This window comes from Aspergillus japonicus, assembly GCF_003184785.1.
Source record: "Aspergillus japonicus CBS 114.51 unplaced genomic scaffold BO86scaffold_31, whole genome shotgun sequence".
Taxonomy (NCBI): domain Eukaryota; kingdom Fungi; phylum Ascomycota; class Eurotiomycetes; order Eurotiales; family Aspergillaceae; genus Aspergillus; species Aspergillus japonicus.
Genome location: NW_020291668.1, coordinates 246,290 through 271,338, shown reverse-complemented (window position 1 = coordinate 271,338; position 25,049 = coordinate 246,290). Strand labels below are relative to the sequence as shown.

Sequence of the window (25,049 nt, the reverse complement as noted above, 5' to 3'; positions counted from 1 at the left end):
AAGCTGCTACCCCTTTGGCGACAAGCAATTGCTGTACTCATAACCAGGGGTTCTATGGTTTCTTGGTTATATGCAGTGTAAAGTTCGGCTGCAGTGTCTAATAGAAGGCAAAGTTCTCCATAAGGGCGGAGCTTGTCAAACCAAAGAGATAGAACAATAGCGATAGCATAGTCAAGCTAGTTATTTTGCTGGGAAAGAAATGCTACTATTGGATTGAAAGTTGCGAAAGTTGCGCATGAGCCTTTCTCAATTGTTGGTATAGAGTACTCAGCAAAGTAAAGATTGACGTTTGTTGAATGTGATGGTAGACGGGTGCAGACCAGTATTCTAATAGGCTTTGAGTCCCAATCTTCTCCACTACCTTGTCTCTGAGGGTGTTGAGCTTGGCTGGTACTCCAAATCCAGGAGGCCTAAGCAACTCTCTACAGAAGCATGGTATCTGACGGATTCCTTCAACGCAGAGATCTGTTCATCATTACCAAACATCAAAGTGCGTATTAGCTGCTTCAAGATTTCCTGATATCTCTGAGCAGACTGCTCTGCATAGATGAGAGCTGACTTCCTACGTCTATCTCTAGACGGCTCGAAGGTGCAGGCTGTTCCGGTTTCGGTGCAGGCTTGACAAGGCGATGAGCCGACGCACTAGATATAATCGGCGGTCAGTAGCGTTGGATCGACTGCAGCTGAGATATCTTACCTTGACACGTTTCTCACGACACTTTAGACAGGCTGAGGATCGACGAGTCTGTGTCGAACCAGAACCCTTTGCACTCAGGATTCGAGATGGCGGTGTAGCAGCAGGGAGTAAAGGCCGAAATGCTGGGGTCTTAGCCATTTTTTGGTAACTCGTGGGTCATGTTAATATCTAGAGCTTTATTGGAAAGAGAATATCTATACTCACCACCCGGTAGAAGCGACTTGTGTGCCCACGATACAAAAAATTATCAACGAACAAAGGTGAATAATCATCTCTTTTCAATAAAGCTAGATGCGAAATGACCTCTTATAACTCCAAAGTTCATTTTGACGAGGGGTACTTTTCCGAGATGTGCTTGTCATCATGTTTGTCGTAGCAAACAAAGAAATGCATGATCCTGGTTGAGTTTCACAGAATTTGGGTGGGTAATTTCAGACCCGGTCGAGCATCGTCATATTTAGTCTTGTATTCTTCATAAGTAGGAGAAATATTTATTTGAGTACTGACATTCAATAGCTGAGACACTTTTCCCCTGTTGTATTTACATATAAGCCTGCAAAAGACCACTTTGCCGGAAGGATCTGTACGTGATAGTACTGTATCTAACTCTTTTATCTTATACCTTTCCTTAGGAATTGAAGGTTTGTTATGCGTAGTGCTGCGAACAAACATTAAACAAGTTTCCGGCAGCTAGCGCCAAAAAGTTTGATGTCCGTTGTCAACATGGGCTTTGATAGCAAGCGGACTCGGATGACTTGGGATTTTTTTCGGTGCTCGTTTAAGCGATACTCAGCTTACAAGTGCCCGAAATACGCGGGTGCTGATCGTATCCGTTAGTGGTGAGCGAATTATGCAGGTGGCCGATGAGTTGGATTCGTGATACAATATCTTGCCGATACTGTTGGTCACTGGCAGATGCTTGTAACGTCCAAGCAAATAGAAGCACAGCAAAGATATGTCATTGGAATCTACAAGATTCTTAATGGTTCTAGGGTTTTACTCGATGTATCAGCTAAGAAAGCCCCTTTTTGGGGCACTCGCAAGCTCTACTCCCTCATGGCCACAGTTCGGTGCTGCGGAGGGTCAAGCGTGAGGTTAACCTCAGCAATGTTGGAATGTTTATTGCATTACAGTGATCGGTGGAACTGTGACAGGTTGTAGAAGATAGCAGATCCTAATTTAGCCTAGCGAAGGAAACCAGATCCATCATGAACAGGCTAATCTACAAACTGTTGGGGCTATCCCGGTTTCTCTCGAGGTGCAGGTATCTGCTTCAATTTGTATCGGTCGCATAGACTTCCAGGGGATCAAATTTGCATGCACTAATTTCTTTATCGCTTGGCGGACAACCAATAAACAATGGGAAGTCCAAGCGGGGCTCTCCATTAATACATAGTTCTGGAAGCTTCAGCTGATCTACTGAAGCACGTAGCATGCTTCTGGCCTTCCCGACCGCCCGCATTTATCCACTTCCAGATTCGAGCGTTTGAGAATCCAATTTAAGTTAGTCGAAAAAGCTCAAGGTAGTCTGGAGATTCGATCGCAGTCGGAACATTTCTCGTTAACTACCACCAGCAGCCGCGGCCATTTGAGAAGCACTAAGCTACTGCTGATCAACATATCGTGGATAGTATCAAGAATTGATTGAGCTAAATGTGTCGCCATTCTTTAAGTAGCTTATTGACAAGCTGAAAGGAAGTGTGAGCCAAGCAGAAAACAGGAGATATTCTACATAGGAAGAAGCTCGCAACGACTGGCGTGAAAAGGTGATAATGGTAACGGCACCGGTTCTGAAGCCAATTGCTCACAGCGCAATCTAACTAAGCGCCGCTTTGTAAAAGCTAGCCGTCTGGAATCGAAATATGGCTAATACTTTATTATCTGTCCACAATATTCGTGTAATATTTCTGACTTACTTCATCCCTATGACCAACAAACTTCTCTCTCCAGAGTTAGACCATATTTGCTGAGAAGATACATGACTATAACATAGACCTTATTGAGGAACAGTCCTAGATTGTATAGAACCCTTGCCATGACACCTTGTGAAGGCTAGAGACCTGATCAGCACTAGGAAGCTCAAATCTAGGTATTAAAGGTTGGGTGTTTTGCACAAGATCTTCTAGAATGATAGCCGAGGAGGCAAATTGTGGAGTATTATAGTATGATGGTGCCAGGAAATTAGTTGAAGATGAATGATCGTAGGGTGTGTTTTGAAAGCTCGTTCTTTCATAGTCAGAAATATGTTGAATCAATAGGTCATTCTGTGGCATCATTATAGGTTGATCTGAAGATATCTTGGTGGAAGAAGTGAGCCCTAAGCAGTCATCTCAGCGGGTCAGTAAGCAAAATAGAGCAAGAAAACTGGATGATGATTTTATTCTGTAAAAGCGCTTTCAAATGTTTTGACTTACAGCAATGCCCGCTATTGCTTATCTCTGTAGCGGTGTTCAGGGCAAATGCAGGGAGCAAACCCGAGTCGGACTCAGAAACAATCTTGAATGGCTGCTCTCCTCCGACGCCCTTTGAATTCCTTTTTATCTTTGTTGGAGAAAATCTGTAATCGGGGTGCGCTTTCAAATGATTATGCTTCTCAATTTCCGCTAAATGCTCGTACTTCTGGCGAACTTCTCGTGGCTCTAATTTCCAGCTCTTGCCAGATATTTCGGATACAAGTCGATGGTCATTTTGCGCGAGCCACTGCTTTGTCCTTTCCGCATATGCAGATCGATAGAGCATGAAAGAATTCATCGGGCGGGTGACTCTACCTTTTCTCCTCTGAACTTCCTGAATGCGAGTCTCCGAGGATCGATGAACCCAGGATTCAATATCTTTGATAGAGATTCTTGCCATGTTCTTGGTTAAAACGCTTAAAGGCTGAATTATACAAGGCATGGGCTTTTCTTTCTTCGGATCACGATTCTTAGACCGCATTTCAGCGAGACCGAAGACTGTTGGGATAGGACCACTTAGAAGCCGGGTAGTACTATTGCTGATACCGATTTTAGTCTCGTAGAAGCTAGAGAGAAAAATAATTTGCCGTAGATGGGATTATAATATCCGCGTTGTGGTTCGTTAGCAGGCTAGGGTAATTGGCGGTGAGTAAATATTTATTGGATAGTCGATAGGTGATAGGAATGAAAGTCGGTCGCAGATCATTGAAGACACGAATTGTGAAAGAACTCTAAAGAAATAGAAAGGCTTCGTCGGCGCTTGCTTAGGGGTTAAATTGAAGTGGTTACTGCCTGCGCCGGTTGCATGACATGTATGCTACGTAGCAGGTCCCTTACGCGTGAGCTGCCCACGGCAGGTTTTACCAACCAATGACAGCAGCGCTCACGTCCCAATTCGCGCTAGTCTCCGTACCAAGAAGACCTTGATGATCTTAAATCTTCCCTGCATTTGGTAATATCCTTTGCTCGTGCTTGACAAACCCACATTTAGTGACGTTTCCAACAAGTACCCAGCATCATTGCGAAATAGTATGCGACGGCATAAGGAAGGCAATGATACTTTTCTCTCGGTATCTGGAATAGCAGAATGTGAAAACTGGGACACAGCCGTATCTGCTGTACGGATAGCATAGCTTAAGTCGACGGCGGCGTACGGCGGGAGATCAACGTACTGACCAATCAAACCAAGGTTTGAAGTAGCTCTCGGTTTCGTGCAAGGGCGGTCACCTGATTACCGTGTTAAATATGCTGCACTCACTCGTGGCATGTCACAGGGCTTGGTAATAGTACGATGTTAATAGTACGATGCAATGCAGGTTCATGAGTCAGGCCAAGGGGCCTACTTACTTCGGTCAGTATTTCAGATCCTGAGCAATGTAACATTGACTCGGACCCAGAATTTGCATGGATCACTAAAGGTTCTGTGCTTGTTTCCGGAGCGGGGAACAGTGATTTTCTTACTCAGGTAAGAAGGCTGAAACTTCAGTTTACATAAAACCACGATATTATCCTGATTACTGCATACTAAATATTCCGAATCTGGTATGTGCACCCTCTTCTATAAATGTCCAGCTTATGTCTGGGTAAGGGGGCCAAGCTCCGCTCTCTGATTATAAAATATTTTATCTTTACTACATTACTATATTAACTGACCAATTCAAGGGAAGGCGATTGTTGATGTTTTGAGAGGCTTCGAAGCGATGTTTTATTTTATCTTCCCTGTTGTCAGGCTGAGGGAATAGGATTATGAGCTTATTTAGACCTAAAGTAGATGTTTTCGAGTCAGTTTCATGGCTTGACATCTTAGCATACTATTTCACACCAATTGTTGTTGCTGGAAAGAAATCAAGTGGCCATTGAAGTTCCTATGGGTGAGAGTGACTGTCGCGCGACCGTGGTGATCGCTCATGCTTCCTTAAAGCGCGCACTTACCCTAACTCCCTGGTTGCGCGGCCGTAAAGAGGCCTCACCCGCTAGCCCACCCTTACGGTACCCACCCACCTTCTGGCCGCGTTCAAGCCGCACCCCCTACTTGCTCGCATTTTATCAGCCTAGCATTGTTGTGGAAACAGGTGATAGCCACTTTGCGTTCGCGCCACCCAGAGGCCCGTATGGGAAGTTAGAGAGCCTGATACTTAAGAGTATTAGATTATCCACTAAAGCTTAAACTCAGAATTCAATGCAGACTTTCCCTATATGCCGGCCGCTCGCAAGGTAGTTGTATGCCTCAATAACCTTGTCCCTTGTGAACTTGAAAGTTTTCTCAACAGGGATAGGTAAATTGTGAGCGCCAATGAACCTAATCACGTCCTCAAGCATGTGCTTAGAACCAACCATTATACCACAAACAGTAGCTCCCTTTGCCAGAGCAAGACCAGCTACATCTGGCATCTTATCGCGAGGAGCGCTAGAAAGAAAACCGATAACTGCAAAATGACCGCCATAAGTGATAGCCTCTAGAGACTTCTTGATGGTCCCAGAGCCACCGTTATTACTTGAATCCAGTCTCATTTTCAGCGCGTCTCATGTAGTTGTATCTCTTATCAGGTGTCGTACTACTTCAGTCAGAAAAGATGGCGCCAGATATGATTCTAAATAAGCCTGCTATTCGATTGAGGCTTTGGAAGCTTCTGCTTATCATCTGTGGGACGACCACTCCAGTTTATGATTTCCATTGATGATTCATATCTTCTAGCAAGATCTTTCGCTTTTCTTTGGACCGACTGGAGCCAAGTCTATTTTCGCAATCTAGTCTTGCTTTGACTTAGCAGTGGTAAGGCAAGTTTCCGAAACTGTTAAATCATTTATTGCTCAATTGATTCAGTCACATATCAGGTAATACCGTGACACATTTACGGCCCGGATGCACAACTCAGAATGCACAATGACTTGGATCTCAATCGCACACTCCAATAAGTCATAAGTACGGACAGATCTATCCAGTTTTAGACATATTACCAGCTCAGACGTTCCACCGGGCGCAATGCCATGTAGTGGCTCAATTCCAAGCATTAGTAGAGTGATTCGGTGCATGATATAACCTTCCCGTCTATCTCTCATCCTCAATTGCAAGCTAAGCCCTTCTTAGTACATTCTCTCATCATCCTCTAATTTTATCGATAAATCCAAATCGTGCGTCAGCATACCGATAATGCAAGTATTCTTACTATGAATCCTTCCAGTAATTCATTGGGGAACATTCTGAGCTTATGTGGCTCTACAGGTTAAACGAGGGTTTTGTTTCGGATGCGTGTGCTCCGTCGAAAAAAGTACTCGAGGACGACCTGCACGTACTTTTGCAAAAATATTTTATTGGCCCTAAAATGACTATCGAAAAAAGTCTTGTCTCTCAGCGGCCTCGACAGGCCATACTCAGCCTCTTATTCGAGAAACCCATTACCGACTTTTGTGGTCTTTATACATGCTACAAACCCAGCTTTGCGCTATGAGCGGACAATGCACAGACAACACCAACTCTATCAGTGCTGCAATGCCCCCGGTTCCTTTTATCGAATCAGAGCTCTCAGATTGCGAGACTACACCACTAATAGAAGATTATGACACACGCACGAAATTTTCAAGATGTTATCGACTTCTTACTCTTTGGAAAAAGCTTCCGTTGATGACACAAGACTTTATAGCTGGTCTAGTGCATTCATCGTTCTGAAAAGGCTTAAGCCGAATCCCTCCCTTGCCTTTCTCTACAGTATTGAGCTGCTTATAATTCTCCATACAGTTCTCGGGGATATCTACTCCTCTTGGGCATTATGTCAACCATGGGAAACCAGAGAATCCACTATCGCTGTCTTAATCGCAAAGTGGATGCTTGACATCATAAGCTGCCTGCCGAATATCAAGTTACACATGAGAAGGCATAATATTAGCCAAAAGAAGGACATAGCTTGACTCTCTCATTTTAATCTATCCAAATCCTCATCAATCAGCCTTGTCTTGGTTGAATTGTGCGCCAATCTTCAGAAGGTGGCCAAATCAATACGGACTGCAGTACCATGGCATCTCATTGCGTCAAAGAAGCTGTGCATTTTTTGAACAATTGCCAGACAAACCAGACCTTTCCTGGTTATACGACCCATCACCTTGGTGATGCATATGGAACTATGTTAGGCAGGCTTTTGCTGTTATACTGATGGGATTGCTCTGCTCTAGACGAGTCAGTGTTGATAATTTCAAGCTAATCGCAACAAGTACTAAAGCAATGAATTGGCTCGACTTTCTGGAGGAAGAGAATCCTTCATGGCGGCACATTAAAGGATATCCTCATGCCATACTCTTTTGGGCCCAAACGAACAGCGCACAGGCCGAATAGTCAGGAGTCTGAAACCTTTGTGAACGTAACCATCACCCCTACCTCAGGAGAGAGTTTAGGAGCATTGCTTGTGAATTCGGCCTTTCTTTCTTCGCATATTGCGAAAATAACCCAGCACGGAAATCGGCTATAAAATCAGGCTCTTGAGACACACATGTTGCTGATTTACCAGATCTGACTTATAAATCTGAACGATCGAGTCAGCCTATGAATGCAAAGATCAATGATCAAATTCAGGCTAACTTGAGAAGTTGCAGTTCAAAGAGCACCGAAGATCAACTAACCAGGATTGAGATGAGGAATACCAACATCTATTACCCCTACCCAGAGATGGGATATGAATACTGGTCGAAGGTAATCATCCAAACAATCGGTGAATATTTCCGACCGATAACACGACCCATTGATTACATACTTGTTCAACATAGCTTTAAATTGTCCTTGGGGACTTTGGGTAGCGCCAGCTGTGTTTAGTGGTGAGCTCAATCACAAGAGGTTGAGGCTGCAGTACACCAAATACAGCGCATCTCAGGGCAACAAGAAAGCCTCATTCTGCCAAGTAAGGTTATAATTCTCTATTTTTCATGCCCGTGTGCACTGGCATGTGCGTTGACATGCAGATCTGAATGTTTCCGGGCATCACTTGCAGGCTCTTTGATATCCAGTGTCGCTGAAAGAGCTACGTTGACACAACCTTCCGGCAAAAATGAAGAGCCAGATTCCATCAGGAAGAAAGGCTTGAACGATGAAGATGAGGCTGGTGAGGCTTTGACCATGGTTGAAAAAGATGGAGCGGTCGAAATTGGTGCACTCAAGGGAAATGTCGTGGATGACGTACTTGAAGATGCTGCCTTTGACGAGGATGCAACTGAATATGGGACAGAAGATGGTATGAAAGATGGTATGGAAGATGATAATGAAGATCCAGATGCAGCACGAGCTGCAGCCATGTCACTGTCGTCCAGTCGGTAGAGAATAGTGCCCCAGCCCAAGGTATCATAGTAACCAGACACCGCTGGACTACCGTAGGCCCCAGAGCCAATCTCAGTACCCCAAGTCTCCAAAGCTAGGTTCCAGTACTTCGTGGTCCAAGGAGCGTCTTGCCCTTTGATTTTAACATAATGATTGTAGAGCACCTCCCAGCCCATCTGATGCTTTCACGGGAGCCACTGCCGACTTCTGTATAGCTTACAATGCCATTGGTGTAGTTTACGAAAGGAACGTCGTATCCGAGATTGTACCGAGCGAAGTATTCAGCACTATGCAGCGTTAGCGGGACATAAGATAACACTGGAAAGCCTCCTCACCCGAGCAAAATTGCACTGTTGTTGTACGCGTATAGGTCTTCGCCCTGGTTCCATGCTTGTTGAGCGATAACACCGAGAAGAGCATAGTCCAGTGACGAATGACCTTGGTCACGACCCTCCTCCTGTCCTTGACCCAAGGGCCTACCAGTACCGGGTTCTTCGACAATAGTTGTGATTGCATTTTTGATTGCGCCATTGCCGGATCCATTCTTGAAGTAATTGATACCAAAGTCCCACGTGGTCTTATTGTCCGTCAAGACACCAATAGCCAAGACTGAGGCGACCTGGGCAAGCTCCCAGTTGGCGAAAAAATGTAGCACATTATGTTCCGATCCATCCAGGTGGTTGAGGAAATACATATTCTTTTCTAAGAAAACTTCCTGCATCATCGTTTGGAAAGAAGCGAGTCCGTTCTCTCTGAAAGGAGCATAGTCTCGCAGCAGTTCTCCGGCATTCGCCATCTCATGTCCCTGTAGACCCGCCACGATGTACTGATCATCGTTTGCCCCCAACGAAGTGAGAGTCTCAGCCCAAGAGGTCAGAATGTCCGCCGCCGCATCGGCATATGAAGTGTTTCCCTCAACCTTTCATCGCAGAGCAAGCGCAAACGCGGCAGCGGCGTCTTGCCACAGAAGGCAAGCATTGGGCGCAGTCTCGCCCTCTGCATCGCGATCCACCGCACTCACAGCTTGCGGGGTGTAAGGAACATTACCAGAGTCCATAGATGTAAGTACTTCCCAGCTGGTCTTCCACGGTGCTAGATTTGCGGCAAGTTTCCCCTTAAGTCTGCTCACATCATTGCTGGAAACTAACAAGCCAGGATGGTTGAAGGATGCCACTAGTGGGAGCCCAGCCAGCAGGAAGCCCAATGTTCTCATTTTGAAGAATGGGGTGTAGAATTCAAGAACAAGGTAAAGGAGGGACTTGCACTAAAGAATGGAAAAGAATCGCTTGCAGTCAAAGATGAGTTTGGAACGTTTTTCTTGTATGATGTGCGACGGGGGATTCATTTCTTTTCTGTCCTTTTGAGGTGAGCAAACACTAGGATACAGCTCGGCTTTAGCCAATAAGGACGAAGCCACTGGGCTTGTCAACAGTGGGACAGTATCTTTATTCAAAACGCCTCCTTCTTACCGATGACCCCTTTCATTTATCACTACGTAATCACCTTTTCTTCTTGAGTCTATTAAGTAGATACTATCCCCTTTGTCAACCCTAAGCAGTGACGAGGTTGTGACCGCTACCATAACCTCTTCCGTTTAAACCGTGGATAGGAAGAAGGCGCGCAAAAACTATACCGGCGTGTCAGCGTATCAATTGTGATGGAGACCTGGCTAAGGAACGTAGTTGGAAGAGGAAATCGAGCGCAAAGGTTCAAAATTTAAGGTTGGGCTGGAGCAATCATCAGGGGTCCTGAATCGCAATTACCCCTGAAAGCCTGTGTAGCCGGACTAGAGCGGGGCCAAAGCATGAGGTCTAACTAAAAAGGTATTTAGAATCTTGGATCCATTATGAAGGACCTGAAGTCATTCACACATGCCTGAAATTCAATAGAAGGTAGGCAGGATATATACGGGCTGAAACACATGCTGGTCAATCTCTCTAGCGAGAATGGCGAGAACTAACGAGTTTTGTACGGAAGATGGCCAGCATATCTTGACGCGACATACAAAATAAGATCTCTATCATAAGCAGGCACCATGGAACATCGAGCGCGCAAAAGCAAGCTGTTGATGGGAAACGGGGAGGGAAAACATTTCAACGAGCACAGCTCCAATCTATAGAGAAACAACAAGCACGCTGATGCTACCCAAGGAATAATGGCGGCCTCTAGAGCTGGTCATATAGAGTCGGATCAAGGCAGATTTGTCTATAACAGCTTTTTGAGCAAGAACAGAGCCTTCACCCGTCGTTGTGAGTGGCAGGTAATTCGATAATAATATCCTGCCGTTGTAGGTTGCCGCGAAATTCGAGAATTCACGGCAGAACTTCCAGTGGCGACTTAGGAGGAATCGTTCATCACGCTATGATCCTATCTGTCCGACTCTCAAACAGGTGTCGATTGTTTGTTGGCCCCACTACCAGAGGCTTGGCATGAGTTGCTTATTCAGCTGTTTCTTTGTTAACTAATTCCCTGTAGTTACCGTACTCTGAGAAAGTAGATACGAGGCTTCCTCCAAACACGAGGCTATGATAAGTCGAAGCATTATGAGGATCTTCAAGGTGAGCAAATTGGCAGACAACTGACCATGGAAGGACGTAAAGAAAGATGGAATGAGTCTCTACACTATCTATGCGAGCCGAATCTCGACGTCGAGAGTGGCATTGAGGGTCGTCGGACCGCGATCGAGAGAGTGTTTGTCTCTTCCTAATGAGCTTCTAGTCGGCCGTCGAGATCAAGCCAGGCGGACTGCTGCTCGATCACAGCTATCAATCTGGGAAATCAGTTTCGGCTATGCACGATCCCAGGTTCAACCGGGCGAGTTGCGGCAGAAACTTCCAGGATCCGATTACATCAGCCCGGAGTCTAAGTTACGTCATTTGAGTATCAGTCATCGACTCCTGTCAAATCGCCTGCCTCCCTCGGCCGCCCACTCACTCATTCCACTCGCTGTGCCCATTCTTCGGAGCCTGATAATGATTTATCTCCTGCTGCACAACGAAAGCGATGTTACAGTCTGACCTCGTCCTCGCCGGACCGCGTCCTCGCCGCCCCGCCCCGCATTCTACGCCGACCGCCGCAGAGAATTCCTTTCAACGCCATGCCGGTCAATTTCGCCTACACAATTATGAGATCTGCCCACAGAAATGTCCGTTGAGCTTACAACGCGGCGATATATTGGATTCACAATGCCCGAATGTAAAGGTCCGCGAGTTGCCCTGAAGACCGACCGCTATCTAATTCGGGCCGCTGAATTGGTCTCTTTGGTCAAGTAACAGTTGGACGAGAACCTGGACGAGTGCTGTGAACCACTCGAGCAATCTGGATTACACGGCGCACTATTTAAAGTGAACTGTTCCACATACAGCTATATGGTGATAGGAAAGGGCACAACTCTACGGCTATGGCACGAGGCATTGCGGAAAACATAAGTCTATCCATTTTACAGAGCATTCAGGGCTCTGCGATGCCAGTGTTTCTGGGAGCCATCAATTTATCTAAGATCTACTTGCATGGCGCGGGTTGGATTCGACATACGCTACTGATAACACAAAAATCGACACAAACATGCAGCGGGAAATTGTACGGTCGAAAAAGAGTCTTCTTTCTTAGGGTGTTGTGCATGACGACCTTTGCCCTGAGAATGTTGTGGAGTAAAGAGCTGCAACGAGCCTTGATAATTGATTCTCACCAGTTTTACTCGAACCATCAACTGCTACTTCCAAAACCTACACCAAGCAGAAAAGGACACTTAAAGAGAATGTATGTAGGCAGTGATGAGCTTAGGACCAAACGGATGCGTGTCAGTTGACAGCATGCAACGGCCTTCTATCTTCGAGGCCTCTCATTGGTAGACAATGCTCCACCTCGAAATCCTCGTCACAGTGTAGCTTCGACCATGCGAAAAGCTTGGACGTGACACTTGCCCACTGGGATTCTGGTCTGAGAGCGGCGATTTAGCATTCCCAACCACCAATACGGAAGACGGCTCTTCAACATACGAAAACGATACGATCGACCATCAAGCAAGCAAGAGCCGGGTCTAGAGTATTCCTGAGCTCTTGCCTTTTCGTCACCTGAAGTCGGTGACTAGAAATCAATACCAACGATCGCGTCTCGGCAACATCTCGCCAACGCGCTGCAGGTGCCAAATATTCGGCAGCCATTGTTGCTGTGAGGTCCTTCTACTCAAGTACGAGCTGACGTCGGCTGCATTTACGGAGCAATACCTGCGCAGATCTCTGCTGCACCGCTAGTTCTTCGTTTCAGGAGATCGGTAAATCACTCATTATGCTTGCTGAAAAAGATATACGCAAACTATTGGAATGACTAGAAGGGCGGAAATTCATGGCTCTGACTAAAGATTGATGGATGGCCTTGGACTGAACCAGGGAACTTGGTAAGTATCGCACCAGGTGTGTTCTAACATCCGCCGATCATTGGTTTTGTTGCGTCGAACATCGAGGAGCATGACATCAAAAAGTCGAAATGTTGTACCGGGCGGCCGTAGATACAGTACACTTTTGGTAAGTAGCAAGCTGGCACAGTTTTCGGCTATGCGACAAGTGCAACACTTCGCCAGACGAATCTGGTGTACTAAGGAGGGCCGTTGCACCAGCATAGCTAAGCCTCAACTTTATGAGATGTTGAGCATGTACTTTTTTTTGGTAGCCAAGCGTATCGCTCATTATAATGGAACGTGTGCAATCATCAAATCAACATCTATTACGTCAAGAAACGCTGTAATCGCTGAATTTTACACTTCTTACCTCTCCAGGTTCGGGTGCAGTTGAAATCTACATCCGTTTGCACATATTAACTATGCCTCAATGTTATGGTCCACATTTCAATGCAAGCTGGCGCAGCCGCGCACACATTTGCCGGCTGGTCTCTATAATATCTATTCGAGAAGCGCTGGCACCACTAGCCAGATTTAAGCGAGGATAACCAAATGAAGAAGTGGCACTGGAAGCGTGATGAGTCTCTGTCCAGCGGTATTTGTAGGGTTTCTACTGCCCTTTTTAAAGTGTGCATGGAGGACTCGCGTTCTGAATATGCACAGAGACGACTTCGCTGTGAGGTATACGGAGATCAACAGAGCCATTCATTTGCCCAGCTACCACAGGATTGATTTAGTTACGGAGTACCCTGCGTTACCGGCTGTGCTATTTATTGTATGACTATGATTGTTATACAGTATGGCCCGTGAATTTATTATCACGGCAACAGCCGTAACGCGGTACTGTTACCGTCCAGTCCCTATCTGGCTTACCTTAGTTCCACAGTAATCACTAAAGCGATAATACAGAATGAGTGGTGACAGCGGTTCCTAGATTGCTACATTGACAACACTTCCCGTCAAGAATCTATTTCTTGAACAAATTGCAAGAAGAGTTATTGCATGCCATGATATACAAAGTTGACAATATGAAGCTTTTGTAGCACGGAGTCAGTATTTTGGTAAATAGAATCGAATCAAAAATCATAACACAAAGCCTCATGTTTTCACTCCACGACAGTCCTTGGGAAGGTCTGGGCGTCTGCACGGGTTGCTTCTAGCGCTTTCAAATACAAGTCTGCAATCCTTGCACACGCTTCCCAGATGCGTCGACGATTAGCTACAGCCATAAGGCCCAAATCCTCCATTCCATATACTTCAGAAGTCACCTTACAGTATCGAGCCAAAGGCATAACTTCTTGTAATCAAGACAACTAGACAAAGGGTTTGGGCTACCTTCCTGCAGTTCCCAGAACCAGGGCATATTGCATTTCATAAACTTCTTCCAAAAGTAGTTACTTTGCGCTGCGAGATGGACACGTTTTCGAAACTCGCATCAGGGATCCAAGGTCACCAGTTGAGAGACACATACAGATATTGTAAGTAATCTCAAGTGGGAGTAGTTTATGCTTCCTTGTCGATCATCGTTAACGAGCGGGAACAAATACCCTAACAAAAGGGTATAATCTATAGGAGCTTGGAAGTTACTACTTTGTTCACTCATTCATGAAAGAGCTTTCCCTCGTGTTGTAAAAGGCTATTTCTTGTGACATGTTGACGTCATTGAAAGTCAAAGAGTAATAGAAATACGACACTCGATACTGATAACCTGGATCAAACCCATATTATACTTTATTGGCAGTCACCATTTCCAACTCTGCGATTCAGCAGGTCCACGATCAGCGATACATTCCCCTGCACGGGCCCATTCGGGCCTAATACTGCGCCACTAATGACGAGTTTCAGCATTCCAAAAACCAAGCAGCTCCGGGTCGCAGTATCTTTCCTCGACTTTCTGAGACGGCATATGATTGTGACAGATGGCAATATATATTTCTTTCTGGTTTGTCGCTCAGAATTTGGTTAAAATTATCTTCCAAGTGGTATAGCCACATTTTGGTCTGCATTTCCGTTAACCTCTCATTCACGCGCGGAATACTTAGTCGCAGAAAATGAAGCAAATTCATAACGAGTTTCTACCCTAAGCCAGGCACTGCTTATACCGAATGACAAATGTAGAACTTCAATTTCCAGGCTGGTAGCCCTTGAATTTGTAAACGCGGTCGGAATTTATGCGGAGGACCATCGCCAACCTTTTGACTCGATTTGACATATACACCGAAGTAGATGCATCAGAGCTGGTGGTGCGAATCTGAGTTAAACCATTCAAGACTAATTATGTCTTGGTCGTCTACTTCAACGGTCTAAAATCAAATTACAAATTTATATTGTGGATTCTCTTCCGTGGATAATCAATCCAGCACGATCAAGGGCAGAGGCGGTTGCTTACCCGATTAAAATCTGTCACTATGAATGGCAGCTGTTCCCTGGTCAAGGTTGGCCAGTATAAGCCAGAAAGACTCTTCTTCGGCACCTTGACTACCAACCAACCACCGTCAAACTCATACGAGGGTTGCATATGATTGATCTCATCGTAAAGTTCGAATGAACATGCACATTTCTCACCATTGAGGGAGAAGGATGTCGGCGTAAGAGTGATGTCTGAAGGTAATATTTTGTCTCCCTGAAGCACCATGGTAATGCAATTCTGATTGTGATCCTGATTGTGGGCAGTTTGCGACCACAAAACTGATAAAATTAGCTACTCGTGTCTTACTCCATGTTTGCAAATGGCGACAAAACAAAGGCTGAAATGCGAAAATGTGAAATTTGTTTGTGGAAGGCAAATTTATATGCAGGCAAACTGACTTCTTGGGAGCGTTGACATTATGACAGGCAATAGTTGCATATATTGATGTCCAAAGTTTTTTCCGGCGTCAGGCTCCTGGGCTCAGCAAGCTTTGTTGGAAAGGAAAGTTGCTCCTTATCTATTGCATTAGTTTCGATCAGATGATCTCTGTTCAATCATTATTTATAGGTAAATTTCACATTCAGTACCAGTTTCATATGTCGTGGCGACTGCGGACTTAGTCTTGAATAACTTTTGATTCGGCCCTTACACTCTCAAACTTGAAATCCCTCCAAAGTGGAACCCTTACTAACGAGACTATGTGGAAGAAGAGGTACGCAAGATTCGAAATCGAAATAAGATTGAAGCCGTTCGAGGCCGGCTCCCCGCCTGATTCAAACCCCCTTTACACTTACTGGATCTGAAAGATAAGTAAAATTAGAAATAATTAATTTAGATTGAGAATGGCAACTGATGGGCTTAATCTGGAGTCGATCCACCAAATAATCCCACAAGAAATTCTCTCACGGCCTTTGAGAAATATCTGAATCGTTGAGCCTTGATGTTTAACGCGTTTTTGATCTGTAAGATACTACCCATCCTGGCCCTTTTCAGATGATAGAACGTGTGGCGACAGACAAGACAGCGAGCATCCTCGTTGCAAATCCATGTATCAATACATGGGAGATGGAACATGTGTCCGCAGGGAAGAAGGCGGAAAAAAGAGGCAGGGCTGAGCGATTCCTAGCATATTGAACATTCATCTGGAAGTTGACCAGGATCTTGAAGGAAGTCAAAGCTAGAGATTTTTTGAACATGAAAATGTGAGGGGCATACCAGTCAGGACGTCCTGTAATCCAAAATAACAGGGCATTCCAGATGTATAGAGCTCCCGGGCTGTTAAAGCCAAACCATCCATTAGACATGTGATAAGCTTGATGGAGATCTGGGGAGCGTTATTTATTTCTGCAGCTAATTATATAAACCAAAAGAAATGAGCATTAGAACATGACTGAACTTGAAGTGACATCAGACTTCGTTCTCCTTGGCTAAAGTCCTGCCACGGGATTTGGTTTGGTGCATTTGGATACATTGGTCAGCAGTTGAGATCTTGTTATTTCTCGAACCGCTTCGTATTCATGGATGGGACTTCGTATAAGAAAGCGAAGAGTTCATGAAAGAAGCATGCAACAACAGGAACCGAGGAAAACTAGAAATTGAATTCGCTCATGATTTGCGGGAGCACGATATGAGCGGTTAGCCTTGAAACCAGACTTCTCACCGTGCGGACAAGATTCCATCTTATTCAATCGAGATCTAGAACAGACCTAAAGTCCTAAAGTACACAGAAGAGAAATGTAAGGACCATTTGATTTGACGAGACCCGGAGCCCAAATCGAAGAATCGTGAAATTCGTGCAGAACGCCTTGCTTAGGAAAGCCTGTAGAAACATAAAGACATCAGCCAACAGCTCCCTTTTGAAACCTTACCTATTGTGGCATTCATTGGGAAAGAAGCACTTGGAGCAGGAACAGCAAGATTGGAGTATTTGAAACTTTCATGTGATTGAGTCGTGAGTATTCTGTATGCTCATATTGGGCATTCAACCTCGTAGTCTCTGCAACTGACATTGGACTGGTAGACGTGCTTGAGCTGCAGGAGCGCTACGAGTTCGCCTGCAATATCTGCCGCAGTATAAATACTCAGATGGTTCCCGGTTGCTTGGTCTCGCGATTATTTTCGTGCTCAGCACCGCGTACGATAATTTCCCCGGTGTCACGGTTGAGAAGCAGTTGATATCGGAGCTTTTCGCATATATCGGGCGCCAATGTTTCAGCTGCGCGCCCATTTCGAGGTATGCCAAAAACCGCGTTGATTGTCGCGGAACCGGCAACGATATCCAAACATCTGCATAATAACTAGATTAAATCACTTTTCGAGTAGACGGATTTCGGTAGTTATTTCCTATCTCGGAGGCTTTTTGCATTTTGACACAAGAGGTTTCTATTCCCTAGCTGTATCCTATCTCAAAGACGAGACGAGCCGTAGTGATCAGAAAAACGGGAAGACAATGTCCGAATTATGCCCATCGAAGAAGATAACGATCAACATTAATTGTGAGTTGTAGGGCTTGAAAATTTCAATCAGAATCATTGCTGGTGCTACTGATCACGGTGCTAGCTGAACTTCTCCTGACGACTGAGAACCTACCCCAACAAAGAAAATATTGGTTGGAGATAGTGCTTGTTTTAAAGAGGCGTGATACCTTGATTTTACCTGTAGCTTTAGTGTGACAGAAAACACATGATCATTTATAGATTTTTATTTTTAAGCCCGTTCGCTATTCAAAGAGAACAATTTGATCAAAATGCAAAGCAACATGAAAAGCACCCGCGGTTCATCGAACTATTCTTACAGCATACGCTTTGTCTTGACTTGGGCAATTTATTCGATCGAGGTTTCCGGAATTTGCTGCCGACCAATCCTGTGCGATAGTAACGCTGTGAATGTCGTCATTTCTCACCCATCATTGACAATATGGGGGCGTATCTGGATGCAACCACTGTACTATATGTTGCCCACAAATTCTGATTGAAGTAAGCAATACTCCTAGATTGCGGGAAAACCATGATATTCTAGCCTCTGAGTCTCAAAACACCATATTTGGTTGAACAGATGTTCGTTTACCTTATCCAGAGCCGGCAATTTCCCTCGCGAAGTAAGCAATAAAGACCACCACTAATATTTTCAATTGTGAGTGTCAATCTAATTTTATGTTATTTATTGTCTCAAGTTTTGACAATCAGTGAGTTTACTGTCTCTTCTCTCCTCTAACCAAGCAGCTTCTCACATAGATGAGGATTTATCTATCATGTCACCTAACTCCGAATCTTGCGATGCAACCTTGCCACCCTCAAGTGAATATGAGGCTGACTTGACATACTCATCTCTTTGGGGTATTCATGGCACTATCTTGCTCGATCCCAGTAATAAATCAGCAAAAGCAAAGCAAACATCCTCCACTGCTGAAAACTCTTTTGCAGTAGCCACACATGAGCATGCGCAAACGCAGCAACAAGAGCCAACAGCTTTGGACAGCGCATTTCTGCAGTGGATCTCGCTTAACCCCACCCCGCCATTGTCGCCATCAACACAAGACTACATGAAGTCTGGTCACCGTGATCTTTTATTATATCCATTAAGCCCTTTTCACTCTCCAAATTCTGAAATAATCTCTCGTGATAGGGTCAAAGACATCGATGAAAGCTCCGACTGCTTTTTGGAATTCAAAGGGCATGGGTTGTACAAACGAGACACTAAAGTTCTAAATCAGCAAAACCGAAGGCTTAGACTAGACAGGAATCGGATTGCAGCAAAAAAGTCGCGCAAAAAGAAGAAAGAGTTTACGCAACACTTAGTGGATCAATTAAAGGGGCTGATTCAGACACAATCCCAGTTGAGAAAGGAGCTAGGGTCTCTTCGTCATGAAATTTTGGATTTGGAAGAGGAAACGCTCAGGCACGCACAGTGTGGCGATGAAATTCTCCAGGGTCAATCGGCCAAACTGGCAGATCACCTGTCAAAATTCAGTTCTAGTCAACAAGTCTCAGATATTGGAATTTTATAGCGCATCACTCGAGGTGTGAAAGATAGCTGAAGGAATTAAATCTTGGAAAAACGACTATATGAATTACTAAGTCGTGAGATTCCCGGCTGATTTGACCAATACCACTTCCGGGCGCGAGCATTTTTAAGCATCAGCAGTAAACATGAATTCGCTTAACATCAAACGACTTTAACACCTCAATTGAAGCTGATAGAAACACTTCATCAGTTTCTACGTCTTGCCTTACTTCATGGAACCCATCCCCCAGAAGTCGTAGCCAGAGCTGAGCGGAACTGTCGCCGCCTCGCTCTGGAGCCAATAACACCGCGCGCCCCATTCAATGATTTCAAAGCCCGTGGAACCAAAGGAGTGGTTACAAGAGATTAATTAAAATTGCCGCAATTTTGCTCACGAGGCGTGTAACAACAAAGGCTAACTTTTTCTTGCTCATGTCGATATCAGTCATGGCAAGCTGGATGGGTAGTCTCCCTGAATCAGCAATAGGCTCCTAGGATAAAAGCCATCATTTAACTTATTTGCTGCCAAAAACCGTTCTGATAGCACATTCATACAAACTAATGCTTTACTCATTTTCCCATAAAATTTAACATTTCATCATAGCATACAACAACCAGTCAGACGTTCAAAAGAGTTTCAAGTCTTCATTTCACCTCTTAGTCTCACACGGAAAACCGATTTTATTACACGCTGCGTACAAAAGATAAGATTAACCTAACAGGCATATATTGTTTTGCATTGCGCTTGTTTGGATTCGATGAAGTTTCCGACCGAAACAGTATTGCTTAAAAGCCAATCAACCTTTATCCTTCTCGAATCTCTGCTCAAAATCCTTATTGTGCAATCTGACCTCCTCTTTGTTTTGCTTGACGTCCAATTCTCCACTTTCTGTATTGGGTCCTTCACGATGGTTTTTCAGACTGTAATATTTCGAGGATCCTTGGTGTTTTTTAGACTTCGTGGCTCTCTTATCTGATGGGCTTGGTTCGTGATCTTGCGGAAACACAATGTCTTGAATCAGGGTTCTATTGATAAGTCTTCATTCGAGTCTCCTTTATGCGACTTCTGTGTTGGTACCAACCATTTTGTGGAACCTCAGCATTCTTTGTCTTATTGACTCGCTCATCTTTCGTCGGTTTCTCGGAGTTATTGCTCAAATTTCTGGTGGCCCTGGAGCGAATGGAGGAGAGGCAAGTGTGCCGCAGCGATGTTATTGCGCCCGGGCGATAAATAGCAGACATGATGTTTGTTTGAAAAATGTATCTGACTTCACAATCATCAGGGTTATAAGTTAACTTTATAAGTGTGTCTAATAGGCATCATAGAAAAAATATCTAATCACGGGGTGAGGCGACTAATTTTCACTTTCAAGTACCTAGAGTGGTGGCGACAAATTACATCAGAGTTTCTGATGATTCGTTTGGTTTCCTAGATGACAGCTATCCGAAGTTTCCGTTGGTCATTACTTAGTCCTTTTCGACTTCCAAGCAGGGATTATTTGCCACTGTCCCAAGTAGAAGAGCAAAATCACAAAAGTCCAGTTCGAGAACGAGCATATTAAATCGAAAATTAAGGTTTATTATGACGGACGATGTGGGAGATCTACAAATAAGACCTAGTTGATTCTTTCCAGATGGTGACTCATTTACTAGTTCATGGAATGGCTGTTGTTGTTGTAACTGTAAAGAAAAGCTAATCACAAGATTCTCATTCGAGGTTCGTGGTTCCGCGGCTTGACAAAAGTAGCAGCTAAAAGGACTAGTCTTCCCCAGCACACAGTCAAACCAAACCTTTTATCGAGTTGTTTCATCCTGAATCATTGATATTGAGAGGCGGGCAATCAATCGCTTGAGTTAAGCATAGAACTAAATGATACAGGGCCACGAAATAGTGTCGCAAGTGCGAAGCAGCCTGGTAAATTAATTGGTCAATTTCCTGCCAATGACTCACTCACCTTTAAATGACTAATAGTCATAGACACTTTCTGGATGCGAGTTAATTTACCCCGTGAATTGCAGATCATGGGATGTGCCATAACCGTTCCTAGGTCTGTGGTGAGCAAAGGCGGTTATATACATGCGACAAAAATTCTCTCGAATTACTTGCCTGGTGAAAGTCTAAAGAAGACACACTGAGTTTCTTCTTTCAAGTATGAATGTGTGGTATTACCCACTCCCAGCGCTAGCCGCTGAGAATCAGACCTCCCTGATGGATAACATTTTAGAAAAGGTACGATCTCTATTAACGACGGAGGCTACTTCAAAATAATTAAGGTTTCCTAGTTCGGAATCGAGTTTAAAGAGTCCAGATTGGAATCTTTCGATGAAAATTGGACATATTGCTATTCGAAAATGGTCGAAGGGTATCAAAACAAGCGCGTTGTTATATTCAGACCCGCTCCTTCCGACAAGTGGCTCGGTTGCATTCGGGCCAGAAATGGCTCAAACTTCAAGGAAATAATTTGGGACGCTGTCAATCTGGAGAATATATATATGGGATTACTACCGGCGAATTGTCCTTTCGAGGCGATGCTGGTTGAGATAAAACTAGTCACAGCAAAGGCTGCGGGCGATCTAGGAAAAGAATAATGCTATCTTATTAGTCGTGAGATGTAGAATAGTTGTCTATGTTCATCAGTACTTTTCCTTTTGACTAATGTTTTCTATTTCATGCAACAAGCCTTTTATATAATTAGTACATATGAACGCTAGATAAGCCTAAAATGAGTGGTATCATGCATTGAGAAAATAATATCAGAGAAGCGATTAACATATTTCGATAACTCGGCCAAGCATATTTAAGGTATTTAGGTGTCCCTGTGTAATGCCATGACCAAGCATCCGCAAGTGGAAGCCCTTGAGAGCGCAGAATTCGCTCTAAACCTTCCGAAACGTGATTCTCCTGCCTTTCAAGCCTACATATGAGCTGCTGAGAACGCCGGCGCTTCATGGGGAAGGACACCAAGCGCATGAAATGCGGTATCTGGGGAGCAGATTTTTCCACAACCGAACCCGATACGGAGGAACAGGTTATCAGCCTTTCACTTAAATTCAACTTTTCCAGAGAATCTGGGATATTTAGAGACAAATGGTGGAATCGAGTATAATTTCCGCTTTCTCTCAGTTGCGCAAAGCTCACACGCCGGGGTTCTTCCAAAGAATCCCAGCATGACTTATGCCGCGCGCATCTCAGTACTGTTGCTTACCAAAGGTGCTTTCCGAGCGCAAAGTAAGAATAAAAATGCTTCTTAGCCACAAACTAAGAATAGTGCCTACATATATCTGTCACTGCATAAATAACATAAACAATACAAGACCGATTCAAGCGTTTGCAGCAGGCATCAATCCTTCGAATGGCTGCTGTGGTCTGGATGGTCTTCCATTACTGCTGGTCGTGTGCTCGGTCTGATGACACGGGCTGGAAAATAATCGTGCCGATCAAAACATGGATAGATGGATTGGCCTATTAGCTATAGGAGCAGATTTAGACCGTTCCTTGAATAAGAGTATTAGATATTGTATCCTGGTGCTTATCAAATATTCTTCTTAAGGATGTCTAGCTGTTTTCAATTTCAGAAAGACCGCTAAGTTAAGAACGATCCATGCGCGGCAAGTACCCACCTTGGATGGTTAGAGTACGAACTCGACACGAAAGGCTGGAGAAGAAAGCCAACCACGGTAGGATGAGAAAAGATTGAAATTTGGAGGTCGTCATCACTACGCAACCAACAGAACTCTGAGAACTATTGAAGCTAGGACTCCTTACAGCGTATTCATCGTCTTGATTCTCGCACTCTGCTATAAATCCAAGTGCAAAAGACAATCAACCCCTCGATCTGCCACCGCTACCTCAAATGCTAAGAAGGGCTAGATTCATTTACAATGCAACAGGCTTTCAGGATGTTCTCTCGAAACCGACTGTTTCAAGATACAACGCCAGAGGTGTAACCACAATGTCGTCCATTCTGGAGCAAAGGATTTATGGAACAAATGGAACACCAAGCCTTGCTGAAACGGGACATGTGCTGTCTGTTTGTGATGGTATAGTTCGCGCGCGTGGGCTGATTAATGTGCAGGCCGAAGAACTCGTTGAATTTGAATCCGGAGTGAAAGGCATGTGCATGAATCTGGAGGCTGCCTATGTTGGTATTGTGCTTTTTGGCCCTGATCGTCTTGTCAAACAGAGTGAGACTGTTCGACGCACTGGCGAGATTGTCAGAGTTCCCGTGGGCCCTCAGATGCTAGGGCGGGTGGTTAATGCACTGGGAGATCCTATCGATGGGAACGGGCCTATCGAGACGCTCAAAAAGAGTCGTGCTCACCTCAAGGCACCTGGAATCCTGCCTCGCCGCTCCGTCAACCAACCTGTCCAGACAGGTATAAAGGCGATTGATGCCATGGTGCCTATTGGTAGAGGTCAACGTGAATTGATTATTGGTGACCGCCAAACTGGGAAAACTGCTATTGCTTTGGACACCATTCTGAACCAACGGAGATGGATTAATTCAGATGACGAGTCGAAAAAGTTATATTGCATCTATGTAGCTGTGGGGCAGAAACGGTCCACCGTGGCTCAGTTCGTGAAGACTTTGGAGGAAAATGATGCCATGAAATACACAGTCATTGTGGCCGCTACGGCGTCTGAAGCCGCGCCTCTTCAGTATATTGCGCCTTTCGCCGCGTGTGCTATGGGAGAGTGGTTCCGAGACAATGGTCTACATGCTATCATCATCTATGATGATTTGTCAAAGCACGCAGTGGCCTACCGTCAGATGTCGTTATTGCTTCGTCGGCCACCGGGACGCGAGGCGTACCCAGGAGACGTCTTTTACCTTCATTCTCGCCTCCTTGAGCGTGCAGCAAAGCTGAATGATGATTATGGCGGCGGTTCTCTCACTGCTCTTCCCATCATTGAAACTCAAGGTGGGGATGTGTCAGCCTATATCCCCACGAACGCTATTTCTATCACGGATGGTCAGATATATTTAGAACCGGAACTGTTTTACAGAGGCATTCGTCCTGCGATTAATGTCGGACTCTCTGTTTCCCGGGTAGGTTCTGCAGCGCAGCTGAGAGCCATGAAACAAGTTGCTGGTTCACTCAAGCTCTATCTTGCGCAGTACCGGGAGATTGCCGCATTTTCCCAGTTTGGTTCGGATCTAGATGCAAATACCAAGCAAACCATCAGACGCGGTGAGCGTTTAACAGAGCTTTTGAAACAAAAGCAGTACGCACCATTGCCTGTGGAAGAGATGGTGCCCTTAGTATATGCTGGTATCAACGGCTTTCTTGACAGGCTACCCGTCAGCCAAATCTCGCGCTGGGAAGCCGGCCTCCTGATCTATTTCAGAAAGTATTGGCCTCATGTGCTTCGCAAGATCGAGAAGGATGGACACCTGAGCCATGATCTGGAAGATCAAATCAAGGAGATAATCATGACATTCAACAAAACCTTCTCGTAAGGTTTCTGGAGATATTACAGACATTGGATTATATGCCCATTTCTATATTCAATTTGATAGTTTTATGATCCTGCTTTTGGAAGCTGCATGTATCGAAATTTCTTCTGATTGTATCAGGGTGGTGGAAAATAAAAATCTTACTTCCAATTCTTATCACTGCAAGCTACATATCCCTAAAATATATTCGTCTGATAAATGCGCCAAATTATTAGTTACTGTGCGATATGGTCAACCATTGCGGCCAAGCCCGGAATAGTCACTTTTCTTTCGTTCACTTCATCGCCCAAAATGATTGTCACAGCTTCCGGCTGGCCTTTAGGATAAAGCTAT

At 44.7% G+C, this 25,049-nt stretch overlaps 7 protein-coding genes across 7 annotated transcripts; 2 read left to right on the top strand and 5 right to left on the bottom strand.

Moving 5' to 3' along the window:
• Positions 1–357: 357 nt before the first annotated feature.
• Positions 358–835, bottom strand: BO86DRAFT_380147 (Zn(II)2Cys6 transcription factor domain-containing protein; the record flags this gene model as incomplete). The annotated part of the gene is made up of 2 exons (XM_025670705.1): positions 358–642; positions 698–835. 2 exons carry the CDS (start codon positions 833–835, stop codon positions 358–360), a joined length of 423 nt encoding a protein of 140 aa, XP_025526765.1.
• A 2,059-nt stretch (positions 836–2,894) lies between these two features.
• Positions 2,895–4,099, bottom strand: BO86DRAFT_456937 (HMG-box domain-containing protein; the record flags this gene model as incomplete). The annotated part of the gene is made up of 3 exons (XM_025677192.1): positions 2,895–3,061; positions 3,112–3,716; positions 4,038–4,099. 3 exons carry the CDS (start codon positions 4,097–4,099, stop codon positions 3,036–3,038), a joined length of 693 nt encoding a protein of 230 aa, XP_025526764.1. The 3' UTR covers positions 2,895–3,035.
• Positions 4,100–4,966: 867 nt separating this feature from the next.
• Positions 4,967–5,661, bottom strand: BO86DRAFT_432604 (uncharacterized protein; the record flags this gene model as incomplete). The annotated part of the gene is made up of 3 exons (XM_025675808.1): positions 4,967–4,984; positions 5,083–5,178; positions 5,386–5,661. The coding sequence occupies 3 exons, from the start codon at positions 5,659–5,661 to the stop codon at positions 4,967–4,969; spliced, it is 390 nt and encodes a 129-aa protein (XP_025526763.1).
• Positions 5,662–7,963: 2,302 nt separating this feature from the next.
• BO86DRAFT_419777 (chondroitin AC/alginate lyase) lies at positions 7,964–9,662 on the bottom strand (the record flags this gene model as incomplete). The annotated part of the gene is made up of 5 exons (XM_025675149.1): positions 7,964–7,979; positions 8,222–8,625; positions 8,670–8,736; positions 8,785–9,368; positions 9,471–9,662. 5 exons carry the CDS (start codon positions 9,660–9,662, stop codon positions 7,964–7,966), a joined length of 1,263 nt encoding a protein of 420 aa, XP_025526762.1.
• A 5,279-nt stretch (positions 9,663–14,941) lies between these two features.
• Positions 14,942–15,725, bottom strand: BO86DRAFT_390035 (uncharacterized protein). Its single transcript, XM_025672288.1, has 2 exons — positions 15,654–15,725; positions 14,942–15,533 (listed from the first exon to the last, which is right to left on the bottom strand). Exons 1-2 carry the CDS (start codon positions 15,670–15,672, stop codon positions 15,211–15,213), a joined length of 342 nt encoding a protein of 113 aa, XP_025526761.1. The 5' UTR covers positions 15,673–15,725; the 3' UTR covers positions 14,942–15,210.
• Positions 15,726–21,191: 5,466 nt separating this feature from the next.
• Positions 21,192–21,929, top strand: BO86DRAFT_364210 (uncharacterized protein). The gene is made up of 2 exons (XM_025669999.1): positions 21,192–21,487; positions 21,541–21,929. Exons 1-2 carry the CDS (start codon positions 21,410–21,412, stop codon positions 21,844–21,846), a joined length of 384 nt encoding a protein of 127 aa, XP_025526760.1. The 5' UTR covers positions 21,192–21,409; the 3' UTR covers positions 21,847–21,929.
• A 1,281-nt stretch (positions 21,930–23,210) lies between these two features.
• On the top strand, positions 23,211–24,719 carry BO86DRAFT_315347 (F0F1 ATP synthase subunit alpha; the record flags this gene model as incomplete). Its single annotated transcript, XM_025668087.1, has 1 exon — positions 23,211–24,719. The coding sequence occupies one exon, from the start codon at positions 23,211–23,213 to the stop codon at positions 24,717–24,719; it is 1,509 nt and encodes a 502-aa protein (XP_025526759.1).
• Positions 24,720–25,049: the final 330 nt, after the last annotated feature.